Raw genomic sequence first — 19,082 nt, forward strand, 5'->3', positions numbered from 1 at the left:
TTTTTTTTTTTTTTTTTTTTTCTAGGAAAGCTCATGGGCTCAAGCACATTTCTGAGGTTTGAGGGAGGCTTACTGCAGCAGTCTGAAGATCTGTGACGTAATCTGTGCTATGTAGAAGGATGCAAAAATACAAAAAGCAAAATAAAATCAAATGTAAAATAGTTAGAAATAAGACAGAGCATGGGATTCTGAAAGTTCCTGCTGATTTACCACATTTTGCTGTGCTTTAGCAGTTTATCTAAATATAAATAGTTACAAGAGTGGACTTCCACGAGCCCTCTTTGTATATTAAGCAAATGAGAAATTGTGGAAGTCCTCATGGACGGTGCAGATTCAGAAAAGAAGTCAAGGTGCAGCACTCCAAAGTTTTGGTTAAGTATAAACTGGTGATGCCCACCAACTGAAGTTGTATGGCTAACATATTAGGATGGCAATTACATATGTGACACTTGAGGAGCTACAGCTGAAAACACCATGCCACGTTGTGATGTCCCCTCTCTGGGCCAGCCTGAATCCTCACCACTGACACTGTAAAGGGAAGTTCACTTGGATCAAAAATGGATACACCCAGTATTTCCAGATGCAGTTCTTTGCATCAAGTACAATTTCCGTTAAGAATACACAGGGACCACACTCAGCGAGGGGTGTGGTTTTCTCTCTCCGTCTTTCCCCCAGGTCCCCTGTAAGGCTCCCTCAGGCACAGTTGTTGAGTTAAGTCCTCAGCTGAGTGTCGAAGCCAAGTCTTCCAACATTCTCACTGTAAAACCAGTGGTTCATGTCCCTGCCCCAAGTGGATGACGCATACAGTCTTTGAGATTTGATTTGTGCGTACACACACACACACACACACACACACACACACACACACACACACACACACACACACACACACACACCTGGGAAAGGCTGGCACAGGTTTAATAGCTATGCCCCCTTCTGCCCAGACTATAAGGTAGTTACTGCCACCAGACAATCCCAAGCCAGCTACTCTAAGGCTGATGTTCTTCGTGTTTCACTGTTGCAGTCATTACATTTGGGTAATCTGCTGGCAGGTTGCCCTCAGTCTGCCTGAATAACAAAGTCTTGGGTCCTGCGTCGGTTGCTGTCTCCTCTTCCATGACGTCAGGTTGTCAGGGGTATAAAACATACAGCTGATGCCATTTTATTCAGTCTTTCTTTCCATGCGGTGCCCGAAGCAGAAGCAGTTCGCAAGTGCCGGTCGGCCAGCTCCTGAAATTTTCGCATTCGAGTTTCAGAACCGAAGTCTTCAACTAAAGCTAAGTTCCCCGTTGGGGAAACTTTTTCTTGCTCCCTGCCGATGTTAGTAAAAGTTAATAATTGCATTACTTGTGGGAAGCAAATACTTCATAAGGATTTTCATTTGTACTGTATTCCTTGCCTAGGCCCAGATCATAATGTGCCTTGCTGTCGGTTTTGTGCTAGATTTAAACAATGCACAATTAAGCGTCGGTATATTTTTGCTTCAAAATATTTTGGATCCAGATTTAATTACCCTGAAATGTCATCAGTTAGCAATCCGACTACCGAACCTCACAAAAAGCACCAAGAAAAAGACAGAGACAGACCATCGAGTTCCAAAACTGACGAAGCTTCTCCTAAGCCAGTCACTGGTTCGCCAGTACTCAGTGAGGTGCTTTCGCAGCCCCTGATACCCGCTATTTTTGAGTCACAGGCCTCTACCAAGACCCATGCGGAGTCCGGTATGCCGCGAGACTCTGAGTATTGAACCTGTGGATGTCTCTCCCTTGGATGGTTCTGGAGCTGCTGAGCAGGCACCACCTTCTGTGGGTGATTTCAGGCCTCAACATTTCTATATAAAACCGACGCCAGCTTCAAAAACAAGATCAAAAACATCTTCTAAGTCTAAAAAAATGATGCATGAGCCACGTGCTCAGGCCCCTATGCCTAAAAAATAGATGATGGCTGAGGACTTAATTACCTTGATCAGGGGTTCCCAACCCCCCCCCCCCCGATAAGAGGTCTAGGCGAGACACTGATTATGAATCTTCAGATCAGGTTTCCATTTCTTCTGATTCCTCTTCTGATCAGGAATTTTCTATTCCACCCTATAAGGATTCAGATGCAGAAGAATCCATCCCATCTGCATCTCCTCCTGGGCATTATTCTTTTGGTGAAACCTTGCATACTTTAAGGGAACATTTTCATTGGGAGAGTCAGGATTTCTTTGAATCAAAAAAGAGGTTTAGGGATTTCGTTCTTCTTCCTCAGCATAGGCCTTTGGCTAGACCTCCTGTATTAGACATTGTTGATGTGTTTTCGGAATCAAGCATGGCTCCTGATTCCCTACCTCCGGCTCCTAGTAAGCCAGACCGATATTACAGGGTTCCCGACTCCCACAAATTTCTATTCAAAAATCCTGCTGCTGATCCTGAGACTATCTCACAGGGTTCCAAAGGTGTAAAGGCCTCTACAGCCAAAAATCCTACCCCGTCTGATAGAGATTCCAGGGCGCTGGATATATGGGGAAAGAAGGTGTATACGTCTGCTACCTTGGCAATTAGGGCCTTAAACTGCCAGTTTCATATGCTTAAATATCAACAGCATGTTATGGGCTTATTGAAACAGAAAATGATGTTGATTTCTGATTGTGTGGAAAATAAAGAATTACAGGAATTATTGCATGCAGCAGAACAGGTTGGAAAACATACTTTGCAATGTGCTTTTGATTCCTTGGAGGCCTCTTGCAGGGCCACAGTTACTGGGTCTGTGATTAGAAGGCATGCCTGGCTCAAGAAGCAAAATCTGCCTGATCATGTGAAAGCTAAATTGTTGGATGCCTCTTTACAGCATGATACCCTGGTAATAAGACAGAAGAGGTTTTAAAGAAAATGGAAGACAAAGCTAAATCTATGCAATCTGTAAAAGATTTTTTTACAAGTGCAGCCACCCAGGTTCAGTAGGCATTGGCCTACTAAAAACTGGTTCTTTTCTGTGTCCAACAGAGCCTCTCAAAGCAAATCCAGATGCTCAAAAGGCTCTAGATACCAATCACAGGGTTCTTACAGGTCAAAGCAATGGGGAGCCTCCACCTCCAAATCTGGAGGAAATAAAGCACAACCCTACAGTAAGCAGTCTCAAAGACTTCCCTCTACCGTCACCAAGCACTTATCTTTTGGCAGCCCCCTTGGGGGGAAAATTAGCAGTTCATGCTCAAAATTGGCAGTTAATTACCCAGGACAAGTGGGTATTAAACATAGTATCCCAGGGGTACAGATTTCATTTCCATACTTTGCCAATTCCAAACGGTTGGCCAGATCTGCCAGAAAATCAATGGGCAGAGGCTCAGAAACAAGTTACATGTCTCATGGATATGGGGGCTAGTCAACCAGTAACAGAACAGGAAAAAGGACAAGGTTTTTATTCAAGACTGTTCCTGGTACCCAGAAAAGACAATGCCTGGCGTCCAATACTGGACTTTACAACAGCTACTGCCTATGCTGGGCAGGAACGCTTGGTTAGTGACTCTAGACTTAAGAGGCATACCTGCATATCCCAATAAGGTTATCGTGAAGATACCTCCGCTTCAAGCCAGGTTATTTGCATTACCAGTTCTCTGCACTGCACTTTGGCTTATCTACTGTGCCCAGCGTCTTTACAAAGTGCCTGGCACCAGTTATTGCATTTTGCAGGCAAAGAAGCATACAAATTTATCCTTACCTGGACGACCGTCTCATTCAAGCAGAGAACAAGGGCATTCTTCTTCATCATCTGGCGTTTGTACAAAGGCTTCTAACATGCCTAGGGTACACAATAAACAAAAATAAATCACAACTGGTTCCCTCTCAGTTACTAACCTTTGGAATCAACTTCCTACACACTATTTAAAAAGCTCACTAAACATTTTTCTAACCAATCCCACTGGCTCTTAATCTGCTAATCACAAGCTTTAATAACCCCTCCTACCTTCCTCCTCCTGCCTTTGCACTGTCCTCCAACTCCTATTTCTCCATTTATTTTTCCCTCTTACCTTCCATTTTACTCTCTCAACTTCAAACTCAACTTTTTACTTTAACTCTCTGTCTTTAAATTTTCTTTCTACTTTTTCTTTACGTCTCACATTTTATATACCTGTACTGAAGAGATTTGATAGTCTTTGATAGTTTCCCTTTTTTTTTTTCCTAACTTAACCTAAAAGATTGCCTCCTTTAGTTGTTGTTTAATTCTATTTTAATGTTTAATTGCCTGTTTGCCTGTTGTTTTAGTTGTGTCTTTGTACTGTATTTGATTTTATTGGTATTATTATTATTCAGATAGTGCTTTTTTTCTCAGGCTCCTCAGGAAAATGGAAATACATGTATAGTTGGACTGGACTAGCCCAGTCAACAAATGTAAAATAAAAATAAAAAAAAATAAATAAATAAATTACATTCCTGGGTGCAAGCTTGAATACAACTGCCCAGATGGCTTACCTTACGCCAGACAAACAAAAGCAACTGAGAATATACTTCAAACAGATGGCAACAAAAACCCAGTTATCTGCAAGGCAAATTCTGCAAGCTTTGGGGTTCATGGCATCCTGCATTCTACTAATTCCATATGCAAGACTGCATATGAGGAAACTTCAGTGGTACCTAAAAAGTTTATGGAGTCAACACTGTCACAGTCTGGAAACGGTGATTCCTTTCATTCCCTGCCTACAACAGGAGTTTCTTTGGTGGGCAGAGACATGTCACCAAAACAAGGGACTGTCATTCACTCTACCCCCTGCCACCCAAACCCTAACTACAGACGTATCAGACTATGCTTGGGGGGGCCCATCTGGTGGGGAGATGCATTCAGGGCATATGGAGCCCAAAACAAATGCATCTGTATATCAACCAGAAAGAGATGCTAGCTGTTCAGAATGCTCTGACAGCCTTCAAGGACTTGCTTCATCCAGGACAACTTCTGATAAAGACGGACAACACCACAGTTATGTGGTACATAAACAAGCAGGGGGTACACATTCCTACCCCCTTTGCAGACTAGCCATGGAATTGTGGAACACGGCCTTGACTTACCAAGTATATCTTCAAGCTCAGTTCCTACCAGGAAAACAAAATACTCTGGCAGACAACCTAAGCAGAAATCTTATGGACCCGCATGAGTGGAAACTGGATCCATAAATCTTCAGCATGGTAACATGGAAATGGGGGAGCCCAGACATAGATCTATTTGCCTCTCCCCAAAATTATCAACTGGACAAATTCTGCACAAGGACTTAACACAGACAAGCATGGAAAGTGGTTGCCCTATCCTTCAGTTGGAACAACCATTCAGTCTATGTCTTTCCCCCTCTGCCTCTTCTCTCCAAGGTCTTACTGGAGGTCAGACAGGAAAATACCAAAAATGATCCTAATTGCTCCAGACTGGCCTCGCCAGCACTGGTACCCAATTCTAAGGAATATGTCTCACCTCCCTCCTTGGTACTTGCCTCAAATACCTCATCTACTGTCACAGCAGAGCAATCATATTCTGCACACTCAGCTCCAAACTCTGAACCTTGCAGCATGGCTGATCATTTAATTATTCAAACAACACCTCTCAGTAAATCTGTGATGGATGTCATTTTGGAAGCCAGAAGGCCTAGTACTAGAAAATCTTATGCTGATAAATGGAAGAGATTCTGTGCTTGGAACCAAGCACAAGGAACAGACGCAGCAAAACCAAATATCCCTCAGATTTTACAATACTTGACTGAGATGCTTGACAAGGGCCTATCTTTTTCCTCAATAAAAATCCATGCCTCTGCCATCTCGGCTCATTACAACATGGAGCCTCCCATCTTTTCTCATCCTCTGCTAAAACAGTATCTTAGAGAGGCAAAAAATTTAAGGCCTCCCAGAAGATCACCAGCTCCTGCATGGGACTTCAATTTTGTGCTGTAAAAGCTCATCCTGCCTCCTTTTGAACCAGCAGCTACTGCGGATGTAACATTTTTATCTTTGGAAAACAGCTTTCCTTTTGGCAATCACTTCAGCAAGAAGGGTTTCAGAACTACAGGTCTCATGGCTGGGGAGCCTTTTATTACATTTTACCCGGACAGGGTGTCCCTCAGGACCACTCCTTCCTTTATGCCTAAGGTGGTATCCAGTGTGGCTCTTAACCAAACTATTCACCTGCCAACATTTTACCCAAGTCCGCAAAACAAATGGGAGTGGATTCTGCAGACAACTAAGATTCTACTTAAACAGAATCAAATCTCTAAGAAAGTCTGCGCAACTACTGGTGGCATTTGCTTCAGGATCAGAGGGGAATTCTGTATCAAAGCAGGCTATTTCTAAGTGGATAAGCCACTGCATTCATTTCTGCTACTTGCACCATGGTAAACCTGTGCCCAAGGGAATCAGGTCACATTCCACCAGGGCTGCCTGTACCTCAGCAGCCTTTCTCAGAGGAGTTCCAACCAGAGACATTCTAGAAGTTGCTACTTGGAGCTTTGTTCATACCTTTACAAAGCATTATCATTTGCCTCTCTTCTCCAAATCCAGGGCAGGCTTTGCCACTGCAGTTCTGCAGGGCCTTATAGCTGCTCCTGTTGCTATTTAGTTCCATCCTCCCATCCATAGCTTTGGGATTCTACCCAAATGTAATGACTGCAACAGTGAAACACGAAGAACATAGTACACTTGTGTACACTTACCATAAATGTAGATGTTCGAGTGTATTCACTGTTGCAGTCCAGGTTACCCACCTGCCATCCCCCTTTTCTATAACTTCTCTTTCCTTCACTATATTCTAAAGCCTTTGTGGTGTATTTGTTTTTAGATAAAAGTAAAGTTTATGTTGCTAAAAATGAATTTTTATATATTGCTGTTTATATATATATATATATATATATATATATATATATTTTTTTTTTTTTTGCTCCTCATTTGGGGGTACCTGACATCTGGGTCAAGAAAACCTGAATAGAATGGCGTCGGCTGCATGTTTTATACCCCTGATGACCTGACGTCATGGAAGAGGAGACAGCAACCAACTCAGGACCCAAGACTTTGTTATTCAGGCCGACTGAGGGCAACCTGCCAGCAGATTACCCAAATGTAATGACTGCAACAGTGAATACACTCGAACATCTACATTTATGGTAAGTGTACACAACTGTACTGTATAAGGGTACCCAATGCTACTGAGTGAAATTAATATTAATGCAAATGGTAGTGTTCTGACCAGTGCAGTAAGGCTTTCAGGAGTGGCCACAGAGTCACCAAACAGATATGAATACTCTTAAAAGTTAAAACATTCTCTAAAGGACTAGCAGCAATAAAAGTTTAAATATATTTAATAATAAATAAGAAAAGAACATGAACATACTAAATATCGGTTTAGAGTAAATACCAGGGTTTCAACAACAGGAAATAATAAAATAACATAGATGAATAGATTCAACGAGACATAGAAAAATAGTACTTAACTAATCTCACTACAGTTTCCTGACTAATCTAAAGTATTATTATTCCCTGGTTACTTACTAGTGCAAGGCAAGATGAAGTGGATGAGAAATCCTTCTGTGTCAGGTTCCAAAAAAAAAAGCACTGCTTTGAGACTTCAGTCTTACCTAGTATTAAACATTATTTTAGTGATAGATTCCAGAATGGCATCACATACTTCTGGTCGTCTGACTCCTAGTTCACATGCACCCCCCCCCCCACCACCATTACTAGAAACTGCCAGGATTAAGCACCTATGTGTCAGTAATACATACACACACAGAGCCTTGTTAAGATCTTCTGCAGTTCCTGGAAGTAACTAAACCATAAAATACCCCCACTCTTCCTACAGAAGCTTATAAGCCATACTTATTACAGACATTGCATCTCTAGCTTCATTCAAAACTGTGAGATGACATCTGTATGGCCTAGGTCCAGTAATTTAATTTCTTACTATTTCTCAAAGTTAGCTGGAGCTGAGCTTAACCTCCTCTCTTCCAGTATCCTCTGTTAAAAAATATACATTTACACAGTTACAATACAGTACAGTCTGATATACATGTGTGTTTATTTTTTGTCCAGCAGGGCACACTGTTGATGCATTTTTAACACAAGTAGCTTTACAAGTACATTTTTAAACACAAGCATCTCCACACATCATTTTGATATGCAAATGACATATAATTCTTTACAGAATTCCAGCTAGCTGTACTGGCATATGTTACATATCACTGCCCTACTTCTCCTGGCATAGCTGGCAGTACATCTCTTCCCCCTTTGAAGACTCAAGCTAGTTTTTCAAGTGACCCTTGATAAACATTACTTGACAGGAATTACATTAAACCATACCTTGTCTTGAAAGAAAATCTGTATTGGCATTGCTAACCCCACTATGGTTCCGCACTGTCATATCATATGCCTGCAACTCTAGGCTCCACCTTAGTAACTTGGCATTTTGCTGGCTGGCTCGATATAGCCATATTAAGGGATTGTGGTCTGTAACTGCAGTGATTTTTCTTCCACAAAGATAGAGTTGAAGTTTCTGCAATGCCCAGGGTATGGCTAGACATTCTTGTTCTACTGCTGCATAACATTCCTTCCTAGGTTGGAGTCTACAGCTGAGATATACCACTGGGTGCTCTTCTCCCACTGAGGAAACTTGGCTAAGCACAACCCCCCCCCCTTCATGGTTCAAAGCAGCCACATGCACAACAAATTCTTTGCTGTAATCTGGACTGGTTAACACGGGGGGATCCTCCCAAAGCCCCTTTAAGCTTTTTCGCAGGCTGGGATCCACACTACCCTGTCTGTCCTGTTTTTGCTCATCGGCTCTGTGAGGGGAGCAGCTGTTGTACTGTAATTGTGAACAAAATTTCTATAGTCCCCTGCTATCCCCAAGAATGCCCTCACCTGTTTTTTGGTAACAGCAGCAGGCCACACCTGAATGGCTTTCCACTTTGGCAGGTTCTGGCCTGATCTTACCACACCCCACTCTGTGTCCCAGGTAGGAGACCTCTGCTATACCTGCCCGACACATACAGGGCTTCATGGTCAACCCTGCCCTTTGCAATCTGCCCAGAACCTCCCTGATATGCTGAAGGTGCTCATGCCAGGTATGGCTGTAAATGGCAATGTGTTCCATGTAAGCAAGGGCATAATCTCGTGCTCCTGCTATGATATGATCTACCAGCCTGTGGAAGGACACTGGGGCATTTTTCATCCTAAAGGGCATCTTTGTGAACTCATATAATCCGAAACGAGTCACATAGGCTGACTTTGTCTAGCTTTGGGAGTCAAGGGCACCTACCAGTAGCCCTTGGTCAGATCAGTATTGGTTACATACTTAACCCCTCCCAGCTGTTCTAAGACGTCATCTTTCCTAGGCATGGGATAAGCAACTGAGTCTGTGTAACTATTTAGTTTCCTGTGTTTCACACACAACCTGGTGCTGCCATCTTTCTTTGGTACCAGCACCACTAGGGAGGTCCAAGGACTACTGGACTCTTAGATTACCCCCAATTCCAACATTTCCTGTATCTCCTCCCTCAGCATCTGTCTGACTCGCTCAGGCACCCTGTAAGGGGCCTGCTGGATAGGCGTTTGGGGTCCTGGATCCATATGGTGCTGCACCAGGTGGGTGTACCCAGGTTTCCATGTGAACATGCCCCCAAATTCCTGTAACACTGCTTGGATTTCACAAACCTGAGTAAGGAATCACCACTGGAATATTGCTACCCCTTCCACTGAGGTGTCAGTCAGATCCTTACTGAAGTGATCAGTCACCAGATCCCCCTCAGACTCCTCCTGCCATCCACTGCAAATACTCTGCACCAGGGCTTCCCTATCTTGGTAAGACTTCATCATGTTAACATGGTACAATTTGTGCCCCTGCTTACTGCCTAGAAGTTCTACTATGTAGTTAACATCAATGACCTTCCTTACCACTTTGAAAGGTCCCTGCCAGCTGCCTGCAGCTTATTGTGTCTGTCAGGAATGAGAACCATCATCTTCTGTCCCACAGCATACTCAGACTCAAGCATTCCTGTCATACCAGACCTTTTTCTGCTGTTGGGCTCCTGCAATGTTCTCCTGGGCCAAGCCCATGAGCTCCCCAAGCGTTGTCCTGAGGTTTAGGACATATGCCATAACAGACTCCTTGTGGGATTCACACTCATCCTCCCACCCTTCACAAATCAAATCTAAAGGCAACCTCACCCTATGCCCATGCAGCAACTCAAAGGATGAGAAACCTGTGGATTCCTTGGGTACCTCTCTGTATGCAAACAGCAGATGGGGCAAATATTTGTCCTAGTCTCTCCTAAACTCGTCTGCAAATGCCCAGACTATGGTCTTTAGTGTAGAGTTTAACCTCTCCACAAGACCATTAATCTGTGGATGGTAGGGGGTGTTTTTTAGGTGCTTTGCCCCACAGAGCTTCCACAGACAAGCCAGCAGGTCTGACATGAAATTGGCACCATTGTCAGTCAGTATTTTTCTTGGGAAACCTACCCTGCTGAAAATCTCTAATAAAGCATTTGCCACCTTCTCTGCCTCGATGGAGGACAGATCCACTGCCTCAGGGTATCTAGTAGCATAATCTACTACAACCAGGATATACTTCTTCCCTGTTGAACTTGGGGTACTCAGAGGCTCCACAGTATCCATAGCTACCCCCTGAAACAGCTCCTCAGTCACAGGCAAAGGCATCAAAGGAGCTTTGACCTTGCTTACTTTTTGGCACTGCTCACAGGTTCTACAGTACCCCGTTACATCCCTTGCATTCTCAGGCCAGTAAAAGTTCTGCATAATGTGTCTCTTGGCATGCTTTATGCCCGTGTGACCCGCAAAAGAAATGTCATGGGCTATGCCTAGAAGTGTCAGATAGGCTCTAGGCGCTACCAACTACTTTATTACCTCCCCTCTAGCCCTCCCTCAGGGGTCCACTCTCTCTACAGTAACCCTTTGTTCCAGTATACAGAATCCCCTTTTCCATGAGAATCGGGCGCCTCCCTCTCTAACTCCCTCAAGCCTCTCAATGTACTGTCCAAGAGCTGAGCCTGCCTCAACTCTGTCTTTGTAACTCTTCCCAGTTCCCTTTCCACAGGAAGTCTGGTATCCTCTGACATTGGTGCCTCACTGTCAGTCTGGGTACTTAACACTCAGCTCTGTCCTTGCAGTCCCTCTGTCCAGGGGAGCATCAGTACACACCAGCAGCTGTGTCTCAGGCTCACTACTACAGGGTATCAACCTCCCTGAAATAGCCACCTTACCAGTCCTGGCTTCAGGTGTGAGGTCTGCCTGGGTCTCCCCTAGGCTACCAGACCCACATGCCTGGTTCCAAGCCTGACTGCATGTAAACACATTTACACAAGTTACTAAATTATCAGAATCATTCCCTATCAAGGCATCTGCAGGGATATCCTCAAACACACCTACTTGCTTGCTTCCTTTTCCACTATCCCAGTCAAGATGAACCCTGACCAAAGGCATTTGGAATGGGGTCTCTCCTAAAGCTCTGACTGGACTGGACTGGCCAAGCAAGTACTGCTCCTCTTTAACCACTGCAGGCATCATAACAGTTATGTCAGAGGCTGTGTCTCTCTTAGCAGTGGCCTATTTTCCATCCACTAAGATCGGATGTAATATTTGGTGATAGTTTGGTACCTCCATTGTCTCCAGGAAACGTATCACTGGCATACTGTGGCTCCCCCACCTTTTGTTTTCCACCTTGCCAACATGGACATCTGTATGATGGTTCCCTATTAAAATCGCGAAAGTCCACTTACCCGATTATGGAAACATTGACACACATACATCGAAATGTGAAAACATCGATCGTCCTGAAGCACGAAATCTGAAATGTCGAATCGTCATGGTTGGCCCTTCTGCGGTACAGCTCCGTAAGGTAAGTGTGCGATAGTTACGGACCTTAGGGTTAGGGTGCAGGTTAAGTTAAGTGCATAGATAGTAATAGTGTGCGATAGTTACGGACCTTAGGATTAGGGTGCTGGTTAAGATAAATGCATAGACAGTAATGTATGTAAGGTTTAGTGTAGGGTTAGAATTAGGATTTTGGTTAGTGTATGTATGTGGTTTATTTATTTTGTTTGGGTAGGTAGTATGTAGTGCGCGGTTGGGGTTGGACAACTATGACGGTTCGAGATTTTGAATTTCGCGGTTTAGGGTGTTCGATGTATTCGTGGTTCAAGTAATATGTGCCGATGATTCTGTATTCGCTGTTTAGGACTTTTGCGGTTGTAATATAGACCCCTATATGATACATGGCCCCACTGGTTACATTTAAAACATTTAACACTTGATCCTGGCAGTGCACCTGAACTACTGACTTATCTTGTTACTGGTGGACTCTGTTGTGGTGGTTTAGGCTGCCCACCATGGGTTCTAAATGATGTATTATTCTTACAAAATTCCAGCTAACTGTGCTGGTATATGTTACACATCCACTGCCCTACATTTTGTGGCATAGATGGCAATATCTCACATCGGATCTACCTTACTAGATCGACATTTTAAATGGGATAAGTGAGTTAGGGTTAGGGTTGTAGATAGTTGTGTATGTATGGGTTAGTGTTGGTTTGTAAGGATTTTGGTGTGCTTGTGTTGTGTGTGTGGGTTTTGGATAGGGGATTTGTTTTGTTTGTTGGTATGATGGAACTGTCGATCTTCGCTGTTTTAAAATGTCGATCTAGTAAGGTAGATCCCTCACATCATCACACACAATATGGTTATAAGAGGGTGAAAGCTCTCCGTCACTTCTGTGAATGTCTTATATTTATTAGTCAGTGATGTATCACAAACCTCTTCCACCTTATAAAAGGAAGATAAGAAGATGCTGTGTACTATAGCAGTACGTTGATGCCTATTATATTAAATGAATGTATGTTTATTTAGCATCCAGGCTTTTGTATATAATACACACACACACACATATAAGCCTGTTGTAAAACTTGCAGAACCACTTAGAGCTGGACTGTGGTTTTCTTTAGGGATAAAGATCATTATACTCATATATATATATATATATATATATATAAACATCCAGGCTCAGGGACAATTTCTAATAGTGACAGTATGCACATAGAGAGTACATTACATAAAAAAATATTTAAATTATTAATCAGCTGGTTATGAAAAATAGGAGATCTAAAAGTCTAATGCTTGCCACTGTGTAATGACTGTGATCCCTTCTGTTTTGTCACAAACAGACCATTTTTATGAAAGACACAACAAACTTTTCTTGTCATATCAGGTAATTTCCCCTCAAGTCAGAGACAGTTGAGGGATATGCTTGCTCCAGCCCTGCTTGTTTGTAGCATCCATCTAACTTGAAAAACTAACAACAAAGTTCATGTGCAGAGATTTATAGCAGGTGCATATAACTGCTTTCGAGTTTCCTCAGCTTCTGTGGAACTGACTGTATACAGTCGTGGATTACTGGAAACTACCAAGCATAGCTAATGCAAGTCATTTATATTGAAGGTTGCAATATCACATTGCCTTTAATCAGGGGTTCCATATTTTGCTGTCATTCACAGAAAACAGTCCACACTGAGTAAAGAGTTGCTGCCACTCACATATGGTATGCCTTCAGGAAATGCACCTCGCTGTAGGGATGAGGGTAGTGTGAGCGATACAGTGAAAACTTGTACAGTAGTACCGCATATGATGCATCATGACCCTAAATTTTATAATGGCACATTTATATCTGTGCCTAACATTATTTATTTATTTATTTATTCAGAATAAAGTGAAACTATTCAGATATATAATAGCAGTCATAACAATTAATACATTGAGAGAAAAACATGCTAGCAATAGAACAAATGCAAAAATTAATACAAATTAGAGAACAAGTATAGTAGCTAAAAGTAGGATGTGATATTAAAGGACATTAAGTAGAGTTAGTTATGTGGGTGGGAGGAAGAGCATTCCCACTGTGATGCTAGGTGTAAGAAAAGAGACTTCTTGAAGGTAGAGTGGTTAGAGGTGATGTTTGGTGGTAAGGAGTTCCAGAGCCTGGGGATGAGTAGGTTTATGCACTTCTAGTAGATTTTCTGTTAGGTAGGTGCATTTTAAAGGCAGAGGGAAGGGTTTAGAATATGGGCTAGAGTTAGTTGAGTGTAAGTTAGTTGTTTGGGAAGTTCTAGCCATTTTAGCTTATGGAGGGAGAGACAGTGGTGAGTGGAAGACTTATGGCTGGTGGCAATTTTGTTATAGCAGGAGGTAAGCTGTTTTATTAATGAGGACTGAAGATTAGTAAGTAGTGGATAAGGAAGGAAGTAGAGAGTGTGATTTTAGTGGTGGATGTGAGGTAGGTATTCTGTCTATAAAGCATGCCAAGTTTTTGATGTTTGTTTGTAGGTGGGAGTTAAATTTAAGTTGGTTGTCAATTTGGACCCCAAATAGTTTGGTCTCTGACACTGTTTCGAGAGGTGTGTTGCTTTGACTAGTAATTAAGAATGAATTTATGTCGGGAGGAGTAACTTTGGAGGGAGTAAATAACATTAGTTTGGTCTCTTAACCACTGAAAACCTTGCAAACAAAAGAAACATTAAACCATTTAAATAAAATTTTTAGTGTACTATCCTCCTTAGCTCACCACATAAGAAAAGAGACAGATCCGTGCTGGCAGCATGGCTAACGGCAGCTAATGCATAATAGAGAGCTTGGAAAAATGGCATCAGGAAAAAAAGACAAAAAACATCCTGTAGTAAAATCAGCACATATAATGTGTAACTACTGCAAGAAAGACCCAGCAAGCCACGCTATTGTCTTCACGTGTAATGCATTACGCCTCCTGTAGTAGAGACCCATGGGATATATGCGGATGACCCCTTAGGGGCATGCCAGTGTTTTAGCTACATGGTTTCTGAATGCCCATGAGTTATCACTTTTTACTTTTTAAGTCACTGGGTGCATTCAAGCCAATAAAGACAAATCCCACTAACTGTAGACATGTTGTGTTTCTCTGCTTTTTTTTTTTAATGTGGGAGGTTTAAGGTCTTACATAGTGAAGACTCTAGCTGGCTGGGTCTTTCTTGTAGTTTTTTTCTGAATGGTTTGTCTATATGACCTTTTAACCCTTTGGTTTGTATGAAACATAACTAAAAATATCATCCAGAAAAACAGACAAAATTACCAGCCTACAGCAGATTTATAGCAAACATGCAAAACTTTTTTGGTCGGTGGTCAGTAAATTGTTAAAACAAGTTTAAAAAATTCCAGCCTTCCCTTTTCCCAGATGAAACTGTTTACAATGCAACACATAAGTTTAATTCATACTATATAACCATACTATATAACAATATAGCAATAACCCACGCCTGGGTGTGGGTAATGCTGGATTTACCCACGTTTGGTGTGATTTGGTCATGAGGGTGAGGCCCGAGTGGCCAAACAAAGACAACTGTGGGTAAAACCAGCATTACCCACACCCAGAAGTGGGTTATTGCTATTATACAATGACATTATTTGAGAAAAAAAATATTTACTTTTCTTAAATAATGGCATTATATAATGCCTCCCTGCTGCCCGGTATTCTGCGACAGTTATGATGTACTGCACATGCGTATGCTTAAGCAGTACGTCAGAGCTGTGGGTAGAAGCAACGGAGAAAGCAAGATCTCCGTTGCTTTTTATAAAGTGTCTCACTATGTTAAAGGAGTTTAACATAGCGAGACAGCTTTAAAAAAAGCAACAGAGAATCTCCGTTGCTTTTTCTAAAGCTGTATCGCTATGTTAAACCCATTTAACATAGCGAGACAGCTTTAAAAAAAGCAATGGAGAAAGGAAGATCTCCGTTACTTTTTTAAAGCTGTCTCACTGTGTTAAACTCCTTTAACATAGCGAGACAGTGTCTAAACAGCAACGGAGTTCTTGCGCTCTCCTTTGCTGTAAAAAAAAGACTTATACTAATGGAAAAAGTACGGGCGACCGGACTTTTTTCCATAAGTATAAGTCTGATTTACAACGTGCATGCTGACCAATCAGCGTGCACGTTTTGGAATATTAATGGGGGGGTCGTTGTATAATGGCCATTGACCAACACTCATAACTACACAGCGCGATGTAAAAATAAAACACGCAACAGCAATGCAACCTAGTGTCTCACAGCTCTAACCAATTCAGTCAAAAATGTGTGTTTAATATTTTATTTACTGTATTCAGACATTATTTTAAGTATGTAACAGATCATTGGTATAAAGCTGGAATATTAAAAAAACAGTATGTATGTTTGTTTTAATATAAAAGCAACTGTTCATTTTGTGGAATTTCAGCACTACATTTTTGTTTCCAGAATCTTTTGGAAAAATCTACTGAAAGGGAAACTCGCCAAGAATATGCTCTTGCTATGATCCAGTGTAAAGTCCTAAAACAACTGGAGAACTTAGAGCAGCAAAAGTATGATGATGAAGATATAGTTGATGACATTAAGTTCCTTTTGGAAAAGCTGGGTGAGAGTGTCCAGGACTTAAGGTATGCTATGACTTTGCATGTCTGCTGATGCAGACACATTACTGGGAGAATGCTGTTGTAGATTAGTTTATGAAATGTGAACTTCTGAGTTGTCTGGAATAGCTAAAGAGAAATCCGTTAGTCTGCAGACTATTAGATGCATCCAGGTAGTGACCAAAGGTGTGAATCAAACCCTGTATTTTATGTCTGTGTGGTGAACACCTTAATCATTCTAGCAGAAAAGAAAATGCTGCACTGTGTGCATTTTGCAGTACATTATTAGTGCAGGAACATGCACAGAGTCCTGGTAAGATCCTGTCTTGATAGGCAGGCTTTAGTGAATGCTTTGAATTGTTACTTTGTGTATAGCGTTGCTCATCTGAGCTCATTCTCATCAAGATGCTAGAGCATTCTTTGGCAGTGTATGGATATTGTTTGATCTGAAGTAGTTTACTTCATTTGGTCTTCAACTTGTGTGATACCAGATCCGAGGCAGCAGTTTCGCTAGCATCTGCTCCAAGCACCTCTGCTTACCCATAACACACCTCCACTACCTTCCAACCCCCAGATCTCGTTTGCCGCGGCTTGCCTGAAGCATCGTGATCTCCTGAGCTCCGAGTTAGTGAGTGGGTTTTTGTATTTTCAAGCAACTTCTTTTGCAAATATTTTCTATCTAGGTGTTTAGTGTAGGTTCCCTCTCCTCCTCCCCTCGCTGGTGCGTCATTTGTTAGAAAGTTTTCTAAGTAGTTTAGTGTCAGTTTGTTAGTCTGTATTGCTTCCCCTCCCCCCTCAGTGTTCTGTGTGTCTTAAGTGTCGTGAGTGGTTTGTGACTGGGAAATAGGTTATTTTCTTCACCTTTTTTCCCTCTTTAGTGTGCATTTCTTGTTTAGTCATTGCTGATCCAAAGCCTGTGTTTAAAAGGTGCACTGAGTGTGGCCATAAATTGTCACCTGCAGATGGCCACACCCTGTGTGTGATGTGCTTCGGCGTTGCCCACTTGTGTACAGAGTGTACTATCTGTGCGGGTTTTAACCTGTGCGCTATTAGACAGGAAGGCTAAGTTGGCCCTCAAAGGCCTTCTTTCCACTTCTGTGCAGTTGCCTCGTCCACGGCTTCGGTCATAGGGGCTGCTGTGGCCGCCTCTCCTCCCTTTCTTGCCCTTGCTTCTCCTCCCTCCCAGGCTGGGACTCAAACTCCCACCTCTAAGCCTGTGGAAGTGGAGCTGAAAAGGGGCAGAGAGAAGGATAGAGAGCACAAGGACAAACATTCTTCTAAACCAGAGAAACGCAAGAGGTCTCCGGACCTTCCATCTACTCCCGCCAAAAGTCAGGCTAGGATCCGTGACTCCCCTCGGCTCCAATCTCCAAGATTTTCCCTGGAGACGGAGGAGACACATCCTTTATCTAGGGCCTCAGTTCCTTGACCCGCCAGGTCGGGGTCTGTGGCCTCGTTGAGGTCCACACGGAGCTTGTCGGAAGTTGACATGGATAAAATGACGAGGACGTTCATTCGTACTCAGATCCAGATGGGGATCCTGCCAGCCCTCTCTCCCTCTGGAGGGAGGAGCTTGCTTCCCTTTTTCACACCAATTTCTCCTTCTGTGATCCGTCCACCAGTTTTGAAGTACTCTGATCCGAGGATGGCCTTTGTTAGGGGGTTGGAGCCGACAGTACCTGTTTCCTCGACGCCGACAACTGCCTGGAGCGCATCCGACCAGTTCTGATCCGAGTGCCTCTCGGAGCCGGAGCTTTGGTGTCAGATCTGAAATGAGCGGAACTTTTTTCATCGGCTCCGGTGTTGGGCCAAGTTCCCTCCCTCGGAGCACCTTCCACTTCAGGCCCAGCTCCAATTCTCGCATCGTATCCGGGGAGAGTGGCTTCCATTTTGGCTCCCCAGGAGGTTTGTTCTCCCTTTGTGTTCGACATGGTGGAAAGAGTCTCTCCTCTGGATCGAGACCATTGACTATCCCCTTGGATTCCGCCCCAACCCCTCGACTCTGTCCCCGCATTCCCTCATTTTTCCAGAGGGACAGCACATGCTCGAAGAGCCCCAGACAGTTCCCCCTGAGGAACAAGGGGCTTGCGAGTCCCCCCCCCCGGAGAACCCCACCAGAGATGTGCCTCACAAGCATACGTGTAAGAGGAGACAGTTGGACCCCCCCCCCCCCGAGTCCCTCACTGAGGACACAAATTTGGATGATGGGGAAGGTTCCCCCAGGTCACCTCCCGAGGATGTCTCCTTTGGAGACATCATGGAAATCCTATGCCAACGGGGAGGTTGGTCCACCCCCAAACCTTCTTCTGACGATTCTGTTCCTGGAGGCTTTCGGCATGGGCCCATCTACTTTCTGGGTTTCCCCTCCCGCAGATCCCCTTGGTGGACCTGGTCACCTTGCAGGCCTGGAAGGAGCCGGACACCATTGAATCAATCCCTAAATGTCCTGATAAGATCCTGAGTCCACCATCAGATAGGCCAGCATGGAACAAGGGCTCCCCCATAGACGCCATGGGTGGTAGCAGCAGCCACAAAGAAGGAACTAGCCCAAGAGAGTTCCTTGGTTCATCTTCCTGACTGAGAGTCACAGATGATGGAGCGCTTAGGGAAGCGGGTTTATACTTCAGCGACCTTTTCCATCATGGAGCTGACCTACCT

At 43.3% G+C, this 19,082-nt stretch overlaps 1 protein-coding gene across 1 annotated transcript in view; it reads left to right on the top strand.

The window, feature by feature from the left end:
* The window catches only part of ATP6V1H (ATPase H+ transporting V1 subunit H), a gene marked incomplete in the record, with an annotated part of 1,920,819 nt that overhangs the window by 975,989 nt on the left and 925,748 nt on the right, over positions 1-19,082 (top strand). The window contains 1 exon segment of the mRNA XM_044065517.1: positions 16,273-16,451. Coding sequence (XP_043921452.1) covers positions 16,273-16,451 — 179 coding nt within the window.

The sequence above is a fragment of the Protopterus annectens genome, chromosome 3.part0 (assembly GCF_019279795.1).
Source record: "Protopterus annectens isolate FY-2018-M chromosome 3.part0, PAN1.0, whole genome shotgun sequence".
Lineage (NCBI taxonomy): Eukaryota > Metazoa > Chordata > Ceratodontiformes > Protopteridae > Protopterus > Protopterus annectens.